Raw genomic sequence first — 17,063 nt, forward strand, 5'->3', positions numbered from 1 at the left:
CCGTTGGGGCTCAGTGGGTTAAGAAGCCAACTAGGACCCATGAGGATGCAGGTTGGATCCCTGGCCTCGTTCAGTGGGGTAAGGATCCGATGTTGCCGTGAGCTGTGATGTAGGTCGCAGGTGCAGCTCGGATCCTGCATGGCTGTGGCTGTGGCTGGCAGCTGTAACTCTGATTCGATCCCTAGCCTGGGAACTTCCTTACGCAGCGGGTGCAGCTCTAAAAAGCAAAAAAAAAAAGAAAAAAATTCGCATAAGTGTGTCCCAAATATTGCATGCATGTAAGTATATGTTACAAATATACATGGGTGGGTTTTTTTGGCTGAGTCATTGGAAACAAATACAGACATCATAACACCTCACTCCTAAATATCTCAGTTTCATAACCTTATAAAGATAGCTTTCATATCATAATACCATTATCACATCTAAGAAAATGACTAATTCTCTACCTCATATTCAGTTCATACTCTAATTTCCTTATGTGCCTAAACTATGACAGCATGGAAGGGCATGATGGATTCTGGAGATGAAGTAGGAGGAAATGCACCTCAATTTCCCCTTTCATAAAGTCAGGGTAAGACTAGTACCCACTTCCTAAGAGAATTAAACAAAGGCCCATGGCACAGTTAGTAGCAAGCAATGAGCCCCCAAGAAATGTTAACCATTATTGTCACTGTTGTTATTGTTTATATTGTTGATGTTACTGTCTGCTGAAGCAGCCCCAGAACTTCCTCCTCAAAGCCCTCGAAGGGGAAAACTGGGCCTGGTGGAAGATCCCAGGTCGACTGACCAACCCCCACCATATCCCCCGCAGGCCCCCTGTGGATTGTGACGTCTGCTGACCAGGGGTCTGGCCGGAAATCCCCCTTCCTGTTTCAGATAAGCCTGGTGCAGCCCAGCTGACCCCAGGCCCTCCTCCCCCATCACCTCCCATGTCACAGGATCAAGTCCCCAAGCCCCTTTCCCCTCCCCATTCCAGTCAACCCAGAAACACCCCCTCTGCACCCCAGGTCACGCCCATCCCATTGTTTCCCAAGCTCCTGCTCAAGTCCAAGACACCCCAAAGCTACCGTGGAGGCTTGAGGCCATCCCAGGGGGCAGAGGTGGGTGGGGAGGGGGTGGCACAGCTTGGCCCCGCCTCGGCCCCTGCAACTTGACCCGGGCTGCGACCCCTGCTCTGACGTCTTGGAAAATTCCCCCCTGCCCAGGCCCCCAGAGGAGGGGGTATGTGGTATGAAATGGGGCTGAGACCCCTGGCTGGGGGCACAGGGACCTGCCAGAGGTGAGCCATGAACAGGGGACTGGAAGACTGGGTGTCTGGGGGCCCTTCCTCCTGGTGAGAGAGAAAAGGACACTGGAGGCCAAGATTCCAGGGTCCTGGGGAAAGAGGGAGCAGAGGCCTGGATTCCTCCATCTGAGGGAAGCAGGGGATGGGGCCCAGACTCCAGGGTCCCTAAGTGTCACCAGCTCACCCTGTGCTTTTTTTTTCTTTTGACCCAGAACATTCACTACTGGCATCCATGGACTTGAACTGGGATGAAGCATCGCCACAGGAAGTGCCCCTGGGGAACAGACTGTCAGGGCTGGGTAGGCTGCTGGGCTGAGGCCATGTGTGTGGGGAGCTTGCCCAGGTGGGGGCATCCACCGACCCTGACGGGGCTCTAACCTTACTGCTTGCAGAAGGAGCTGAATTCGACTTCTATTTCCCTGAACTGGCACTCCCAGGGGACAGGCTGACAGCGGAGACATACTGGAAAACTGGCTGTGGGCTGGGACCTCAGGGTGCTGGAGAAGGTGAGAGGCTGGGCTCCTAGGTCTGTGGGAGGAAGGGGGAGTGCCTGGATTCCCCGGGTTGAACTGGGAGAGGGATGTGGGTTTGAACTCCAGAGCTTGGAGGAGGAGGAGGAGGAGGGGGCCAGGGTCCTGAGTCCTAGGCTTGAGTGAGTAGGGGCTGGGGTCACAGCTCTCCTCCCGAACAAATAAAGACCACAGGTGAGTGGCAGAGGGGAGTCTGTAGCCACTGTGTACACCCCTCCCTAAACTCAGCTTCATCCTTATCTGTCACAGAATTTCCACAGCCGGACTGGGTCTCCGCATTACCGAACCCAGAAGCTCCATGGGGCGCGGGTGAGTGTCTCCCACAGTAACTGGAGGTTTCGATTCCGCGATCTTGGAGGGGGAACGGGACTAGGACGGGGATGCCGGTGTCCTCAAGGTGGCAGGTCCTAGATCCGGGAACGTGGGGCCCCAGGCGCCAAGGCTGAGAGCTTTGACTCCTAGAACCCCCGAGGGGGCAGGGGATCGGGACACCTGGGCTCCTCTCACTTGGGGTCCGTTCGTCCTCACAGAACCCGCCCCTCAGGCTCTTCCGTGGTCCGGAGATTGGACAGACCTGCCGTACAGCGGCTCGGTCCCTTGGAGCCGGGTCTCCCAGGCCCTGGGCCCCGCCCCCTTGGCTGGCTCCGAAGAGGCAGCCAGCGGAAACAGTGCCACCTCCGCTGAAGGTGCCAACTCTTGGTCGCGCGCCCCGGTCGCCGCCAGCTCCACCAGCTGGGACTCTTCTATTGGCCCTGAAGGCGCCACCTACTGGGACAAGGGCCTCGGCGGCAAGCCGCACGCGGACTCTGCCATTCCGTGGGGCGGGCCTTCGGGCTCGGACTATACCACCTCCTGGGACTGGGGGCTGCACACGGATTGCACCACCTCTTCAAAGGAGTACCAGGGTTCAGATCTCACCACCTCCTCCGTACCGAGCCAGCAGTCGGACCGTGCAACCTTAGCTCATTATCCCAAGACGAACCACCGAGGTGAGGTTCCCGAGACTTTGTCCCCACGGAGAGGACCTGGAGTCTAACGAGGCGGGGCCTAGGCGCCGTAGGGGAGGGACCTGGGAAACTGGCAGGGCTCCAGAGGGGAGGGGACCGTGCCCTCGCTCCTGGGTCTTGAGGGAGGAGAGGACTGAGACACTGGCCGTCTTCTGGGAAGCAAGGGACGAGGACCAAGGCTGCTGGATTAAGTGAGAAGAAAGGGATGAGGGTCTGGCTGCCTAGATTTTCAAGGTGGGGCAGCCAAACTCCTTAATCTTAGAGATGGGAGTCCCGGATGCCTGGGTCCCCGAGGCCAACTCTTGGGTCCCTTATATCCTGACTTGTTGGTCCCGAGAAGAAGAGGATCCGGACTCCTGGGTCATCGAAACGACATGATCTGGGACCAGGGAACCTGAGTGTTCACGTGCCCCCACCCCGCAGGTCCCATTCAGCTGTGGCAGTTCCTCCTGGAGCTGCTCCAAGACGGGACGCGTAGCAGCTGCATCCGCTGGACGGGCAACAGCCGCGAGTTCCAACTGTGCGACCCCAAAGAGGTGGGGCAGCTTCCCACCCCCGCCAAGTCCCGTCCCAGTCTGCTAGTGTTCCCTTAGCCTCGCCATTCGCTTTGCCTAGCGCTAGGCCCCGCCCCCCGCCTCGTCCTCATCTCAACTCTGCTCCGCCTGGACTAAGCCCAGTGCAGACTCTACCAGGACCACCCCCCCACCCCCACCCCCGCCCATCTGTTGTCAAGGCGAGCCCCTCCCGCCCTCTCGGACTAAGCCGGGCCTTCCAACTAGGTGGCGCGGCTGTGGGGCGAACGCAAGAGGAAGCCCGGCATGAATTATGAGAAGCTGAGCCGAGGCCTGCGCTACTACTACCGCCGCGACATCGTGCTCAAGAGCGGGGGGCGCAAGTACACCTACCGCTTCGGAGGCCGAGTTCCAGGCCTAGTCTATCCCGACCGCATGGGGGACGGACAGGGAGCAGCGACCCAATAAAAATATCTGGTCAGGCCTTGTTACCAGTGCTGTTTGCATCCTTCCCACTGGTACCGACTAGATCCTCCAGGAAACCTGTGCTCACCAGCACACCCACATCGCTCCCCGCTTCCACCCCTGTGATCCCAAGTCACACCGTGACCAAAACAGACACAGGACCCTTAGGGGACCTACTGTGTGTTCACTGTGTGGTGGGCCATGCAGAGGAATCAAATTCAGTAGCCACTGGGCCTGCCTGCTTTGTGCCTGCCCTGTACTGGGACTTGTACAGGAAACAGACACAATCAATAACTTTCGAGTTTACCCACTGTGTCCCCCTTTGAGAGGACTCAAGATTCCAAAGAGGGCTTACTGTGTACCCGGGGCCATCAGGGAATTAGACCTGGTGCTTGCCCCCCCAGTCACCTATTCTGTTTTCCTACTTCAAGCTAAGGGCCATAGAACTTAGATCCCAAGGAAAGTCTACCCTGTTCTGGGAACAACTGAGCGCTTAAAGAGAGCCTACTGTAAGCCATGCTGGGGATTCAGTAATGACCAAGACAACCTGGAACCCTGCCCTTAGAGAGTTCACAGTCCAGTGGGGAGACAAAATCATTACCAGATGGCAGGGACAGCCTACCGTGGTCAGGGCTGGGATGGGAAACACAGAGGGTGGGGGTGTGGGTGGGGGTTGTTCTCGGGGAAGACTTCCTGGACCAGAAAATAGCTGATATGAGAAGTCAGGTGGGCAAAGAATGTTCCAATGGGAGGAAACAGCATAATCAAAGGCCTGGAGTTAGACCTCACATCACTATTCAATGACCAAAAATATCAATGTGACGGAGTCCCGTCATGGCTCAGTGGTTAACGAATCCAACTAGGAACCATGAGATTGCGGATTCAATCCCTGGCCTCACTCAGTGCATTAAGGATCTGGTGTTGCTGTGAGCTGTGGTGTAGGTCACAGATGCGGCTCTGATCCCACATTGCTGTGGCTCTGGTGTAGGCTGTTGGCTACAGCTCCGATTAGACCCCTAGCCTGGGAACCTCCATATGCTGTGGGAGCGGCCCGAGAAATGGCAAGAAGACAAAAAAAAAAAGTATATATTTATATATATATCTCAACGTGGCTGGAGGGAGGACCATGGGTCAGTTCACAAAGGATCTGCGGACAACTATAAATATAATAAAATTCATTGAATTAAAAAAAAAAAGTATCTGTGAACCATAGTAAGGAGCCTGGACTTTGTGAGAGGGTATTGGGGGGGGGGGTTAAACAAAGAAATTTGGGCTTTAGGAAGATCTCATTGAAAGGGATGAATGCAGGCATGTAAACAAATAATTACAATCCTGATGAACACAGAATGCAGGAGGCCCCTAATCCAGTTAAGCCTGGACACTGCCAAGTATTTTATTGGGTGGCTACTTGCTCTCTGTCCCCCATGCAGTCAGGATAGAGTAGGCCTGGTACGCAGCCTCCAAAACATTATGTGCCTTCTAAGGTTTGGGGAAACATGATAATAAGCAGGAAGATGGAGTCTGGGCATTCCTCATAAAGGGATGAACGACCCTGGGAGAAAGAATGGCTTGTTTTTAATTACTTAAGAATGATTTGTTTGCAATCCCCAGTAATTGAATTTCCAATTGGAAGTTCCAATTTTCTTTTCTTTTTTGCTTTTTAGGGCCGCACTGGTGGCATATGGAGATTCCTAGGCTAGAGGTCCAAATGGAGTTGCAACCGCCGTCCTAGCCACAGCCACAGTAACGCAGGATCCAAGCGTTGTCTGTGACCTACACCACAGCTCACCGCAACGCTGCATCCTTAACCCACTGAGCAAGGCCAGGGATCGAATCCGCAACCCCATGGTTCCTAGCCGGATTTCTTTCCGCTGTGCCATAACGGGAACTCCTGGAAATTCCAATTTTCCAATTGACCCAGTAATAATCATAACGAGAATAGGGACTTTTGTGTTTTCTTCAGCTATGTGTCCCAACACTTAATAGAAATACTTGGCACAGAGTAAACGTTCAATAAATGATTATTGCATGAATAAGAGTATTTCCGTTGGGATAGTTTCCCCACAGGGCGACTCTCCATCCAGCCCAGGACCCTGAGCCCTTCTCTCCTGGTAAGGACGGGGAGGAGACGAGACTGCGCCCACGGCTTGGAACCGCCTCAGCTCACGATTGGGCTGGGAGTGAGGACGAACAGGCATTTGGACCAATAGAAGGTCGGAGTTCTCATGCATGGGCGTGGCCTAAGTGCTTCTGGACCAGCCCAGCCCCGCGGAAGACTCCCTTGTACCGCGTCTCGTCCCGCTTCCGGCCGGTCTTTATTCCGCTTCCGGTCCGACGCCGGCGTCTTTGCTGAGGGTCACATTGAGCTTCCAGCGGTTTCAGGCGCGACTCTAGGTGAGTGTCGAGGCCTCGGGGGCCTGGAATCCCAGCCTGGGGACTCAAGAGTCCGACCCTTCCTTCCCAGGGAATGAGACGAGGTTTCCGGCCGACGGCAGCAGGCCTCCCGGGCCCGGGGGGCGTCTCTTCAGTTAATAGCCGTAGCTAACGATTATTTCGTTTTTCCTCAATGCCTGGAACATTCCAGGCGACTTACATTGATTCATTTAATCCTCCCTCCAGCCCTATGAGGTAGGGCCTGTGATTATCCCTTTTTGACAGGGAGGCAACCGCAGTTCAGACAGTAAGCGGTTTAGCCATAGGTCAGGATTTGGACCTAGTAGTTTGCACTGCAGGGCTTTTAATCATCAGATGTACCCCCTGTGGTTTGCCTGGGCTGTGGCACGGCTTCTTGGTGTCTGGCGCCTCCACCCCCTTAGACGTTGGAGGGGCCACAGCGGCACTCCCAGTCTACCGCACTCCTGAAATCGGGTGGAGCTCGCTTCCAAAATAATTCTTCCGATCGTGTGTGTGTCCCAGCTGCTGGAGTTCCAGATAGCCCCGCTCCCGGAAAGACTCCATTTCGATGGCCCAGATCCCTACCACTACCTTGAGTCGCTTGGATTTAACATCAGTCCACTCACCTCTATGTAATCCCAGGACTTCTCTAATCATCTGGAATAGAGGCAATTTCTTTCAGTTTCCCTGACGAAAACTGTATCACCTCATAAAAAATTCTGTCATAGGTTTTTAACTCTGGGTTCACAGAATCCATAGAATTCAAGGGGTTCTAGTTCTTGAATGGGGGAAATTTTACATCTATATTTTTACTAATCTTTTATTGAAATGTAGCGTTTCCTTCAGTTAGGAGTGGAGGCAGTGACCATTAGCATCATCAAAACCACAGGTCATCTTATATCCCATTACAGTTGTAGATGTCACAAAATATCATTTTCATTCCTTTTTTTTAAGGCTGCCCCCAGGGCATATGGAAGTTCCCAAGCTGGGGGGATGGAATCGGAGCTGCAGCTGCCAGCCTACACCACAGCCATAACAGCTCGGGATCCTTAACCCGCTGAGCAATGCCAGGAATCAAATCCACATCCTCATAGATTCTAGTGGGGTTCGTTACCGCTGAGCCACCACAGGAACTCCCTCACTCATGACTATTTCGAAATTGTGTAGTTAAGTCCTCAGCTGCATATAACGGTTTTCTTTGTGATCCTTTGCAACTTCTAAATACATTTAAACATATTCTGAGAAAGGGTTCATTAGATCCCTGGGGAGTTCATGGCACTACCTACACTACCCCTGCAGTGTAGGTTATGTCAGTGATGGAGTGCAGCTCCACTGCATGTGTGCTCTGTGACCTTGGGATGTCACTTAAACACCCTGTGTCTTTGTGAAACAGTAATAGTAATAGTTCCTGCCTTTTAGAGTGACTGTAGGAATAAAGCATCCTTGCCAATAGTCAGCACTTGGTGAGTGTCAGCTAGTGTTATTTTGGGACAGATAAGGCCTGATTTTACCAGAGAGTTGAGCCCTCCACCCCTACCCTGCTGTGACTTCCACACTTTGCGTGTTCTTGCCTGCCTTTCATCTCTGTGTGCGTGTTGAAAGGAAGGGGGCCTTGGCCTGGCTTGACTTGGTCACACCCAGCCTGTTTTGCATCCAGCCTCCACTGGGCCTGAGTGGACTGAGAGCCCTATGCCAAGGCCCCCTGAGACCCCTACCAGCATCCATTCTCTTTGGCCCCAGGAGTCAGCACTATGGCAGAAGACATCCAGACCAAAATCAAGAACTACCAGACAGCTCCTTTTGACAGCCGCTTCCCCAACCAGAACCAGACCAGGAACTGCTGGCAGAACTACCTGGGTGAGCAGGACATGGGTTGGAGCGGGCGGGGGCAATGTTGACTTTCCCCTGGTCCCACATCTCAAGTCACCTACCTCTTGCCTCCTCCTAGGGGTCCTTCTGCATCCTAGGCCACTTTTATTCTGAACATTCCTACCTTGCAGGGCCCACGCCCCTCCTCACCAGCTGTGTGTTCAAGATCTGGGCCAGTGGCACAAACTTTGGTTCCCACAATGATTTTGTGTTTTGTTTTGTAAAAAACGAAAGGTTTTCTTTTTTTTTTTTTTTTGGCCGTGGCATGCAACAGTTTGACGTGGGATATGGGATCGCAGTTCCCAGACCAGGGTTTAAACCCAGGTTGCAGCAGTGAAGCTCTGAGTCCTAACCACTAGACCACCAGGAAGCTCCCCCTCGATGGTGTGTGTGTGTGTGCGCGCGCGCGCGTGTGTGCACGCATGCATGAAATGTACATACATACAGGAGGAACATAAAACATAATGTACAAGTAAATTGATAAACTCGAATTCCCCCATGAAACTGTAATTTGGAAGAAACCTAGATGCTGCCAGCACTCAGAGCTTCCCTGCCTCCTGCACTCCCTGTCTTGAAAATAGCGCTCTACCTCCCCACTGAGAGGGCGATCATATTTTGGTTTTATCACCGCTTTTGTCTCTTTGTGAATGTTATAAATACTGTATGTATTCCTTTGTGTTTGGATTTCTTCATTCAACAGTTTTCAAGATTCATTGATGCTGTGGCATGTATTTTGCTCACTCTCTCTCTCTCTTTTTTTTTTTTAAAGGGCCACACAGGCATACGGAAGCTTAGCCAGGGGTTGAATTGAAGCCACAGCCACAGCAACATGGGATCCAAGCTGCATCTGTGACCTACACTGCAGTTCATGGCAATGCCAAATCCTTAACCCATTGATCAGGGCATCGAACCTGCATCCTCATGAATACTAGTCAGGTTAATTACTGCTGAGCTATAGCAGCAGGAACTCCTATATTTCGCCCTTTTTTTTTTGTCTTTTTGCCTTTTCTAGGGCCGCTCCCCCATAATATGGAGGTTCCCAGGCTAGGGGTCGAATTGGAGCTGTAGCCACCAGCCTACGCCAGAGCCACAGCAACGCGGGATCCCAGCCGCGTCTGCAACCTACACCACAGCTCACGGCAACACCAGATCGTTAACCCACTGAGCAAGGGCAGGGACCGAACCCGCAACCTCATGGTTCCTAGTCGGATTCATTAACCACTGCGCCACGACGGGAACTCCTATTTTGCCCATTTTTACTGCTGTACAGTTTTATATTTTAGTCACAGACACATGGTATCCAGTTTGGGGTTCAAGAATCACGCTTGTATAGACATGCTTATAAATGTAATTTGGTATCCACGTGAATGCTTTTCTCTCTAGGGAGTGTGCCTAGGAGTGTAATAAGTGGAGTAATTTTTAGATTAATTAATTTTTAGATTAATTTCCTACTGGTTTTAATAAATCAGACCATCCCCCTCATGTCCTCTCTAGGATGCCAGCGTCTTAGCATCAAGCTATTTTTCCCTTTCCTTGTCCCACTTCTGGACTTGCATAATTTCCACACCTGCCTTTCACGTGGCTATCATTCCTGACCCCAGAATTTTCAAATTGAACAGTAGTTCTTTAGCAGCTGCACTTGTAAGGGTATGCTTTCTTTGTGAAACTTGGGGGGTGGGGTGAGGATTGTGCATAACTGGTTGTGAAGTAAAAAGTATTTCTTTGAGTTTTGATCAGAAATGTGTTCCAGCCTTGGTCTAGACTGACCCTGATCCCCTTTCTTCACAGACTTCCACCGCTGTGAGAAAGCAATGACTGCTAAAGGGGGTGACGTCTCCGTGTGCGAATGGTACCGGCGTGTGTACAAGTCTCTCTGCCCCATATCCTGGGTATGTGTCTCCTCCTGGGGCCTTTGGGACACTGGGTGAGGTCTTAGCAGAGGGGAGTGTGGTGACTTGGTGGCAGTTCATCTATGAGAGGCAGAGAGAGGACAAGGCATCACACTGACCATGGACACGGCGGCCTTGTCTTCTTCCTGGAATTGCCTCCCTTTCCTCCTTACACTGATGCTCAACCAGCCAGGCTCTCAGCCAAGACAACCAGATGTGTCTTGCCCTGGCACTCTACACGGCCCTGTCCCTGTGGAGCTCAGCATCACTATCTTTTGGAATCAATCTTTTTTGGGGCGGGGGGATCCCACCCAAGTCGCTGCAGTGACAGCATAGATCCTTACCCCCACTGAGCCGCAAGAGAACTCTGTCCTTTTTTCATGTGGACATTTCCAAATAAAGTCAAAGTAGAATAAATCAGTGATTCCCCCAAATGTACCCATCATCCAAACTGAATAGTTTCTTTTTTGTTTTGCTTTTTTTAAATTTTTTTTTTTTTTGGCTTTTGTCTTTTTGTTGTTGTTGTTGTTGTTGTTGCTATTTCTTGGGCCGCTCCCACGGCATATGGAGGTTCCCAGGCTAGGGGTTGAATGGGAGCTGTAGCCACCGGCCTACGCTAGAGCCACAGCAACGCGGGATCCGAGCCACGTCTGCAACCTACACCACAGCTCACGGCAACGCCGGATCATTAACCCACTGAGCAAGGCCAGGGACCGAACCCGCAACCTCATGGTTCCTAGTCGGATTCGTTAACCACTGTGCCACGACGGGAACTCCTGTTTTTTTTTTTTTTTTTGAATTACGATTACAGACTTGAGTTTTTATAGATTCAATGTAATTCATTCAATTAGACTTTTTTTTTTTTTTTTTTGTCTTTTTAGGGCCGCACCCATGGCATATGGACGTTCCCAGGCTAGGAGTCAAATTGGAGCTGCAGCCACAGCCACAGCAACACCAGATCCTTAACCCACTGAATGAGGCCAGGGATTGAACCTGCATCCTCATGAATGCTAGTCAGATTCATTTCCATTGGGCCATGATGGGAACTCCCAAACTGAATAGTTTAAAGATTTTTTTTTTTCCCCTTTCCTCCACATATCCCTTTTCTTTTTCTTCTTCCTTTTGCTGAAGTATTCTGAAGCAAATATCAGATGTGTCATTTCACACCTATCTACAGTATACATCTCTAAAAAATAGGGATGCAATAGGGCAGTCCTTTTAAACTTGTTGCTACTATTTAATATCCTCTGTCATACCCTCTTTTTAAAAAATTTTTATTTTTATTTATTTGGGGCAGGGTACACCCACAGCCTGCAGAAGTTCCCAAGCCAGGAATCAGATTCGAACCACAGTATTGACCTGAGCCACTGCAGTCAATACGCCAGATCCTTAATCCACTGCACCACACAGGAACTCCTCCTTTAAAAAAAAAAAAAAAAAATTACTCTATTTCATCAAAGACCCCATTGACTACAAGAAGCAGCAAGAGATGTTTGGATCTTTTTTTCCCTTTCTTTTTCTTTCTTGCTTTTTTTTTTTTAAATGCAGGAAATGAATGTAATAAGCATGCTAATTTTGGAGATGCTAAGGTGGAAAAACCATGTGTCCTAAAATCAGAATATGATAGTATTTCAAAAGTAATAGTGCTCACTTTACAAATGTGAGCAATACAGTAAAATAAAAAGTAGGAGTCGGATTGTGCTGCCTAGTCTCCCTCCCGAGATAACTACTGTCAGCCGATTCCTTTCCTCTATATACTTTTGTCATACATGAGCCTGTGGAACTCTCGGCATGGATGATCATACTCTATAGTTTGTTCTCTGACTTGCATTGACTTATTAGTGTGTCTTGGAACCTTTTTTTTTTAATGGCAGTGCATGTAGACAGATCTGCCTCATTTGTTTTAATAACTTACAGATGCTTTTATTTACCTTTGACCCTTCTGTGGAGATTCTGTTCTAATTTTTCAGTATTTTAAATATCCTTGATGTACATCTTTGGGGCTTATTTCTCGAGAACACATTGCCTCAGTGCACTCCTTCTCAGCCCAGTTGGTTTTCCTCCCACCTCTGGCCACGCTCTCTCAAGTGCCTTGAGTACCTTCTCCCCTCCCAGGATTTCTCCTTGGCTTTGCGTGAGCTTGGGTTTCACATTTGTTATCCCATACCACCCCCCCTCCAGCCTCAGCGCCTGCACCGGGGGTGTGCTGGACAGGGCGCTAGGAAGTGTGCCTCCAGTCCTGGTGCTGCCCCATGCCCCAGGCTCCGGGACCTGGGCCTGCCCTTAGCTGGGGAGCTTCAGGTTGTGCGGGTCCTCTCCTCAGGTGCCTGCTGTGTCTGCCTTCTTAGGGCTGGATATGAGTGCACGTGATACCCAGCAGCCCCAGCAGCTTTATTCCAGAGATGTGGTGAAGTAAAAATAAGTATTTTTGTTACTGCTGTTGTTTGTTTTTTATAAGCAGTAGAAGCATTTCACAGAAACTTAAGAAGTAGAGGAAGGGGCAGAAAATTATTCCTCATCCTCCTCACCTAGGTGGTAATAACATCTTTTAGGTGTTTCTTGTGTGTTTTTAAAAATTAGTCTTTAGTTCCAGTATGTGTGTTTGGGAGAGATGGGTCTGGGAGTTCAGCACACAGAAGTTCCCAGGCCAGGGATCAAACCCAAGCCATAGCAGTGACAGTGCCATAAGCACTAGGCCACCAGGGAACTCCCCACCACTTTCCTTATATGAGCATCTGAAACATTTTTTCCAATCATCTTTTATTTTCCAGTTTTAAAAAAGTTTTAGTTTCCTCATGAAAAGGTGGCTTTTTGTAAATCTTCAAAATGAGAGATTTATATAATGTAGAAGGTGAAAAAACCTCCTAAGTTTAAGCCCCTTCTGTGTCCAAAGTTAACTTCCCTTAGTAATTTGGTTTAAATCTTCCACTTTTCTGTGTGTGTAGGTATAAGTGTATGTTCATATACTTTTAAAAAATGCAGATGTGGGAGTTCACGTCATGGCTCAGTGGTTAATGAATCCAACTAGGAACCATGACGTTGTGGGTTCGATCCCTGGCCTTGCTCAGTGGGTTAAGGATCCAGCATTGCCACGAGCTGTGGTATAGGCCACAGATGCGGCTTGAATCTGGCATTGCTGTGGCTTTGGCATAGGCCGGCGCCTACAGCTCTGATTCGACCCCTAGCCTGGGAACTTCCATATGCCACAGGAGCGGCCCTAGAAAAGGCAAAAAAAAAAAAAAGATGTGGATCATACTCCAGATACTGGTTGTTTCTTGCCTTCCCCCACCACACCCACAGCATATGGAAGTTACCAGGCCAGGGGTCAAATCCAAGCTAGAGCTGCAACCCACACCACAGCTGCAGCAGTGCTGTATCCTTAACCCAGTGTGCCACAGCAGGAACTCCATTCTTGGCTTTTTTACTTGCATTGTGTACCTATTTTCATGGCAGTACAACCTTGTCAATTTTGGGGTAATCATTGTCTTTAATGGTTAAGAAAATGCCTTTCCGGAGTTCCTGTCGTGGCGCAGTGGTTAACAAATCCGACTAGGAGCCATGAGGTTGTGGGTTCGGTCCCTGCCCTTGCTCAGTGGGTTAACGATCCGGCGTTGCTGTGAGCTGCGGTGTAGGTTGCAGACACGGCTGGGATCCCACGTTGCTGTGGCTCTGGTGTAGGTGGTGGCTATAGCTCCGATTAGACCCCTAGCCTGGGAACCTCCATATGCTGCAGGAGCGGCCCAAGAAATAGCAAAAAGACAAAAAATAAATAAAGAAAGAAAGAAAGAAAGAAAGAAAGAAAGAAAGAAAATGCCTTTCCCCTTGAGCTAAACTCAGTCTTTTTTCACTATTTTAAGTGATGCCGCAGTGTACAGTTCCGTTGCAGGAAGTGTTTTGCCCTCTGTATGAATGTTTCCTTTGTTTCCTTTCCATGAAATGGGATTTTGGGGCAAAGACTAATTTGCCTAAGGATCAGACCAGCCTATCCAAAAGGTGTTGGGAGTTGTCTTGTGGCACAGTGGGTTAAGGACCCGGTGTTGTCACTGTAGTAGCTCTGGTCACTGCTGTGGCTCAGTTTCCGTTCCTAGTCCAGGAACTCCACATGCCACGGGCACAGTGAAAAAAAAAAAAAAAGGTTGGTGGTTCTGTAAAATGGTCCAATCACTTTTGAGGTCAGTCCTGAGGCAGGATCTTTCAAAATGGGAAAAAAAAAAAAAAACACACACAAACATACTCTAGATATGGGCAATTTTGCACCTGCACGTCCTACAAAAATGTTAATGTACAAGAATGACAAGATGTACAGAGTTGTTTGTAATGGGGAACATTCAGAAACAACCTGAGTTAGGGAGTTCTGTTGTGGCTCAGTGGATTAAGAATCTGACATGGTGTCCATGAGGATGGGGGTTCAGTCCCCCGCCTCGCTCAGTGGGTTAAGGATCTAACATTGCTGTGAGCTGCAGTATAGGTCGCAGATGCAGCTCACATCTGGTGTTGCTGTGGTATTGGCCAGCAGCTGCAGCTCCAATTCGATCCCTGGGCTGGGAAATTCCATGTGCCACAGGAGCGGCCCTGAAAAGAAAAAAAAAATTCATACCTTTTAAATAAAAGAGGAAAGAACACAAGTTAGAAGAAAGATGGGAATGATGGTATATTTATCTTAATCTGTGTGACAGATTACAGAAGGGGCTCTATGACCTGTGGAAAAAGCAAGTTGCAATATAATCTATATAGTATGGCCCAGTTTACATATTTTTTATGTTTATGATTTTGTTTTTTTCTTTTTTGGCCACTCTGCGGCACATGAAGTTCCCTGGGCCAGGAATCAGATCATGTCTGAGCCACAGTTGCAACCTACACCCTAGTCGTGGCAACATCCTTCAACCCACTGTGCCAGGCTGGGATTGAACCTGTGCCCCAGTGCTCCAGAGATACTGCCAATTCCTTTGCACCACAGAGGAACTCCAGCTTTTGAGTATGGAGCGTTTTTATTTTTTCTTTTTAGGGCTGCACCTGCGGCATATGGAAGTTCCCAGCCTAGGAGTGGAATCGGAGCTGCAACTACAAGCCTGTGCCACAGCCGCAGCAGTGCCAGATCCAAGCCACATCTGTGATCTCTGCTGCAGCTTGTGGCAGTGCCAAATCCTTAACCCGTTGAGTGAGGCCGGGAATCAAACCTGGATCCTCACAGACACTGTCATGTTCCTAACCTGCCGAGCCACAACAAGAACTCCAGTACAGAGCATTTGTGATGTGTGTGTAAATAGGCACTTACTGTGGGCCAGCTACTTTGTAAGTGCTTTATATCATAAGGACAGACATAGGAAAAACAGGATGAGACAGGTACTGTTATCAGTATCCTCATTTTACAAAATCGGAAACTGAGGCCCTGAAAGGTTGAGCAATTTGTCTGAGGTCATGCAGCTAGAAAGTGATGGATCAGGGATTCAGATTCAGTCTTCCTTATCCACTGTCTCTAATATATCACCTGTAAAGGTGAATGTGTGCGTGTGTGTGTGTGTATATATAAAAATGAACATGTGTCTAGCCACCTGTAGGAAGGTCAACAAGTTGTTGAGTGTTAACCTCTGGGGAGCGTTTGCATCATTTTTTAAAAATACATATGCATTAAAAAAAAAAAAAGATGGATGGAGTTCCCATACTGGCGCAGTAGTTAATGAATCTGACTAGGAACCATGAGGTCGAGGGTTGGATCCCTTGCCCCGCTCAGTGGGTTAATGATTTGGCGCTGCCGTGAGCTGTGGTGTAGGTTGCAGATGCGGCTCGGATCCCGCATTGCTGTGGCTCTGGTGTAGGCCGGTGGCTATAGCTCCCTTTCGACCCCTTGCCTGGGAAACTCCATATGCCACCAGAGCGGCCCAAGAAATGGCAAAAAGATTAAAAAAAAAAAAAAAAAAAGATGCAAAGATGCATGGGAGTTCCCATTGTGGCACAGCAGAAATGAATCCAACTAGTAACCATGAGGTTGTGGGTTCGATCCCTGGCCTAGCTCAGTGGGTTAAGGATCTGGCATTGCCCTGAGCTGTGATGTAGGTCACATATGAAGCTTGGATCCTGTGTTGCTGTGGCTGTGGTGTAGGCAGGCAGCTGTAGTTCAATTCAGCCCTTAACCTGGGAACCTCCATATGCCACAGGTGTGGCCCTTAAAAAAAAAAAAAAAAAAGTATGCATATATACATCTGTGAGTGAGAGTAACATCCCACTCTTTATCTGGTTTGGACCTTTTTGCACTTGATTCCATGTGTTGGAGATCCATTCCTGCCAGAGCATAGATCAGCCTTTTTTTTTTCTTGCCACAGCTGTCTGGTATTCCTTCTTTCTTCTCTTCTGACAAACATCATTGAGGGTTGAGCTCTGGGGTTTCTGAATCAGGGCAGAGTCACCCTCTTGGAGCTCTGTACACTCTGCCGTGAGTCTGCCCGTTATTCCCCCGCCTTCCACCCCATCCCCTCAGTGGGTCAGCTCATTCAGGACAGTGACTCTTGGCCTTCTGGGTCTTTACTGGCTCCCCAGCTCCTGGAGCAGTTACCAGTAGTGGCACATAGCAGGTACTGGGGTTCCTTGTTGACTGCAAAACGAGGAAGACAGAGAAATCCACCCTTCCGCTCTCCCCGTGGAGGAATGAAGTAACACTGGCTGTCTTTCCACAGGTGTCAGCCTGGGATGACCGCCGGGCGGAAGGCACGTTTCCTGGGAAGATCTGAACTGGCCCCCCCACCTCATCTGTCCTCCGTCCTTCTCCACAGGGTGGTGCAGGGGGACCTGGGTTCATGGTGATTCCCACCCTGAGATCCTGAATCATGGTTTAACTAATAATAAATACTCGCTGGAAAAGTGTAAAGCTGTGTACGTGTAAAAGAGCTGGATGATGGGGTGGAGGTTGGGGTGGGACTGAATTCAGGGTGCTTTTTTCTTTTCTTTAAATTTTTATTTTAATAAACATTGATCACCCATTTTTGCTTTCCTTTTTTTTTTTGGTCTCTTTTGACTCCAGGCTAGGGGTCAGTCAGAGTTGCAGCTTCTGGCCTTCACCACAGCCACAGCAGTGCCAGATCCGAGCCCCATCTTCAACCTATGCTGCAGCTTGT

The 17,063-nt window shown here is 49.6% G+C and overlaps 2 protein-coding genes across 2 annotated transcripts; both read left to right on the forward strand.

Annotated features, from left to right (window-relative positions):
* The first annotated feature begins 264 nt into the window (after positions 1-264).
* ETV2 (ETS variant transcription factor 2) lies at positions 265-3,828 on the forward strand. Its single transcript, XM_047793031.1, has 6 exons — positions 265-1,587; positions 1,681-1,794; positions 2,068-2,127; positions 2,349-2,807; positions 3,249-3,361; positions 3,605-3,828. Exons 1-6 carry the CDS (start codon positions 1,521-1,523, stop codon positions 3,803-3,805), a joined length of 1,014 nt encoding a protein of 337 aa, XP_047648987.1. The 5' UTR covers positions 265-1,520; the 3' UTR covers positions 3,806-3,828.
* A 2,242-nt stretch (positions 3,829-6,070) lies between these two features.
* LOC125133712 (cytochrome c oxidase subunit 6B1) lies at positions 6,071-16,816 on the forward strand. The gene is made up of 4 exons (XM_047792164.1): positions 6,071-6,196; positions 7,937-8,053; positions 9,854-9,954; positions 16,626-16,816. Exons 2-4 carry the CDS (start codon positions 7,948-7,950, stop codon positions 16,677-16,679), a joined length of 261 nt encoding a protein of 86 aa, XP_047648120.1. The 5' UTR covers positions 6,071-6,196; positions 7,937-7,947; the 3' UTR covers positions 16,680-16,816.
* The last annotated feature ends 247 nt before the right edge of the window (positions 16,817-17,063 follow it).

Source organism: Phacochoerus africanus, chromosome 8 (assembly GCF_016906955.1).
Source record: "Phacochoerus africanus isolate WHEZ1 chromosome 8, ROS_Pafr_v1, whole genome shotgun sequence".
NCBI classification, from domain to species: Eukaryota; Metazoa; Chordata; class Mammalia; order Artiodactyla; family Suidae; genus Phacochoerus; species Phacochoerus africanus.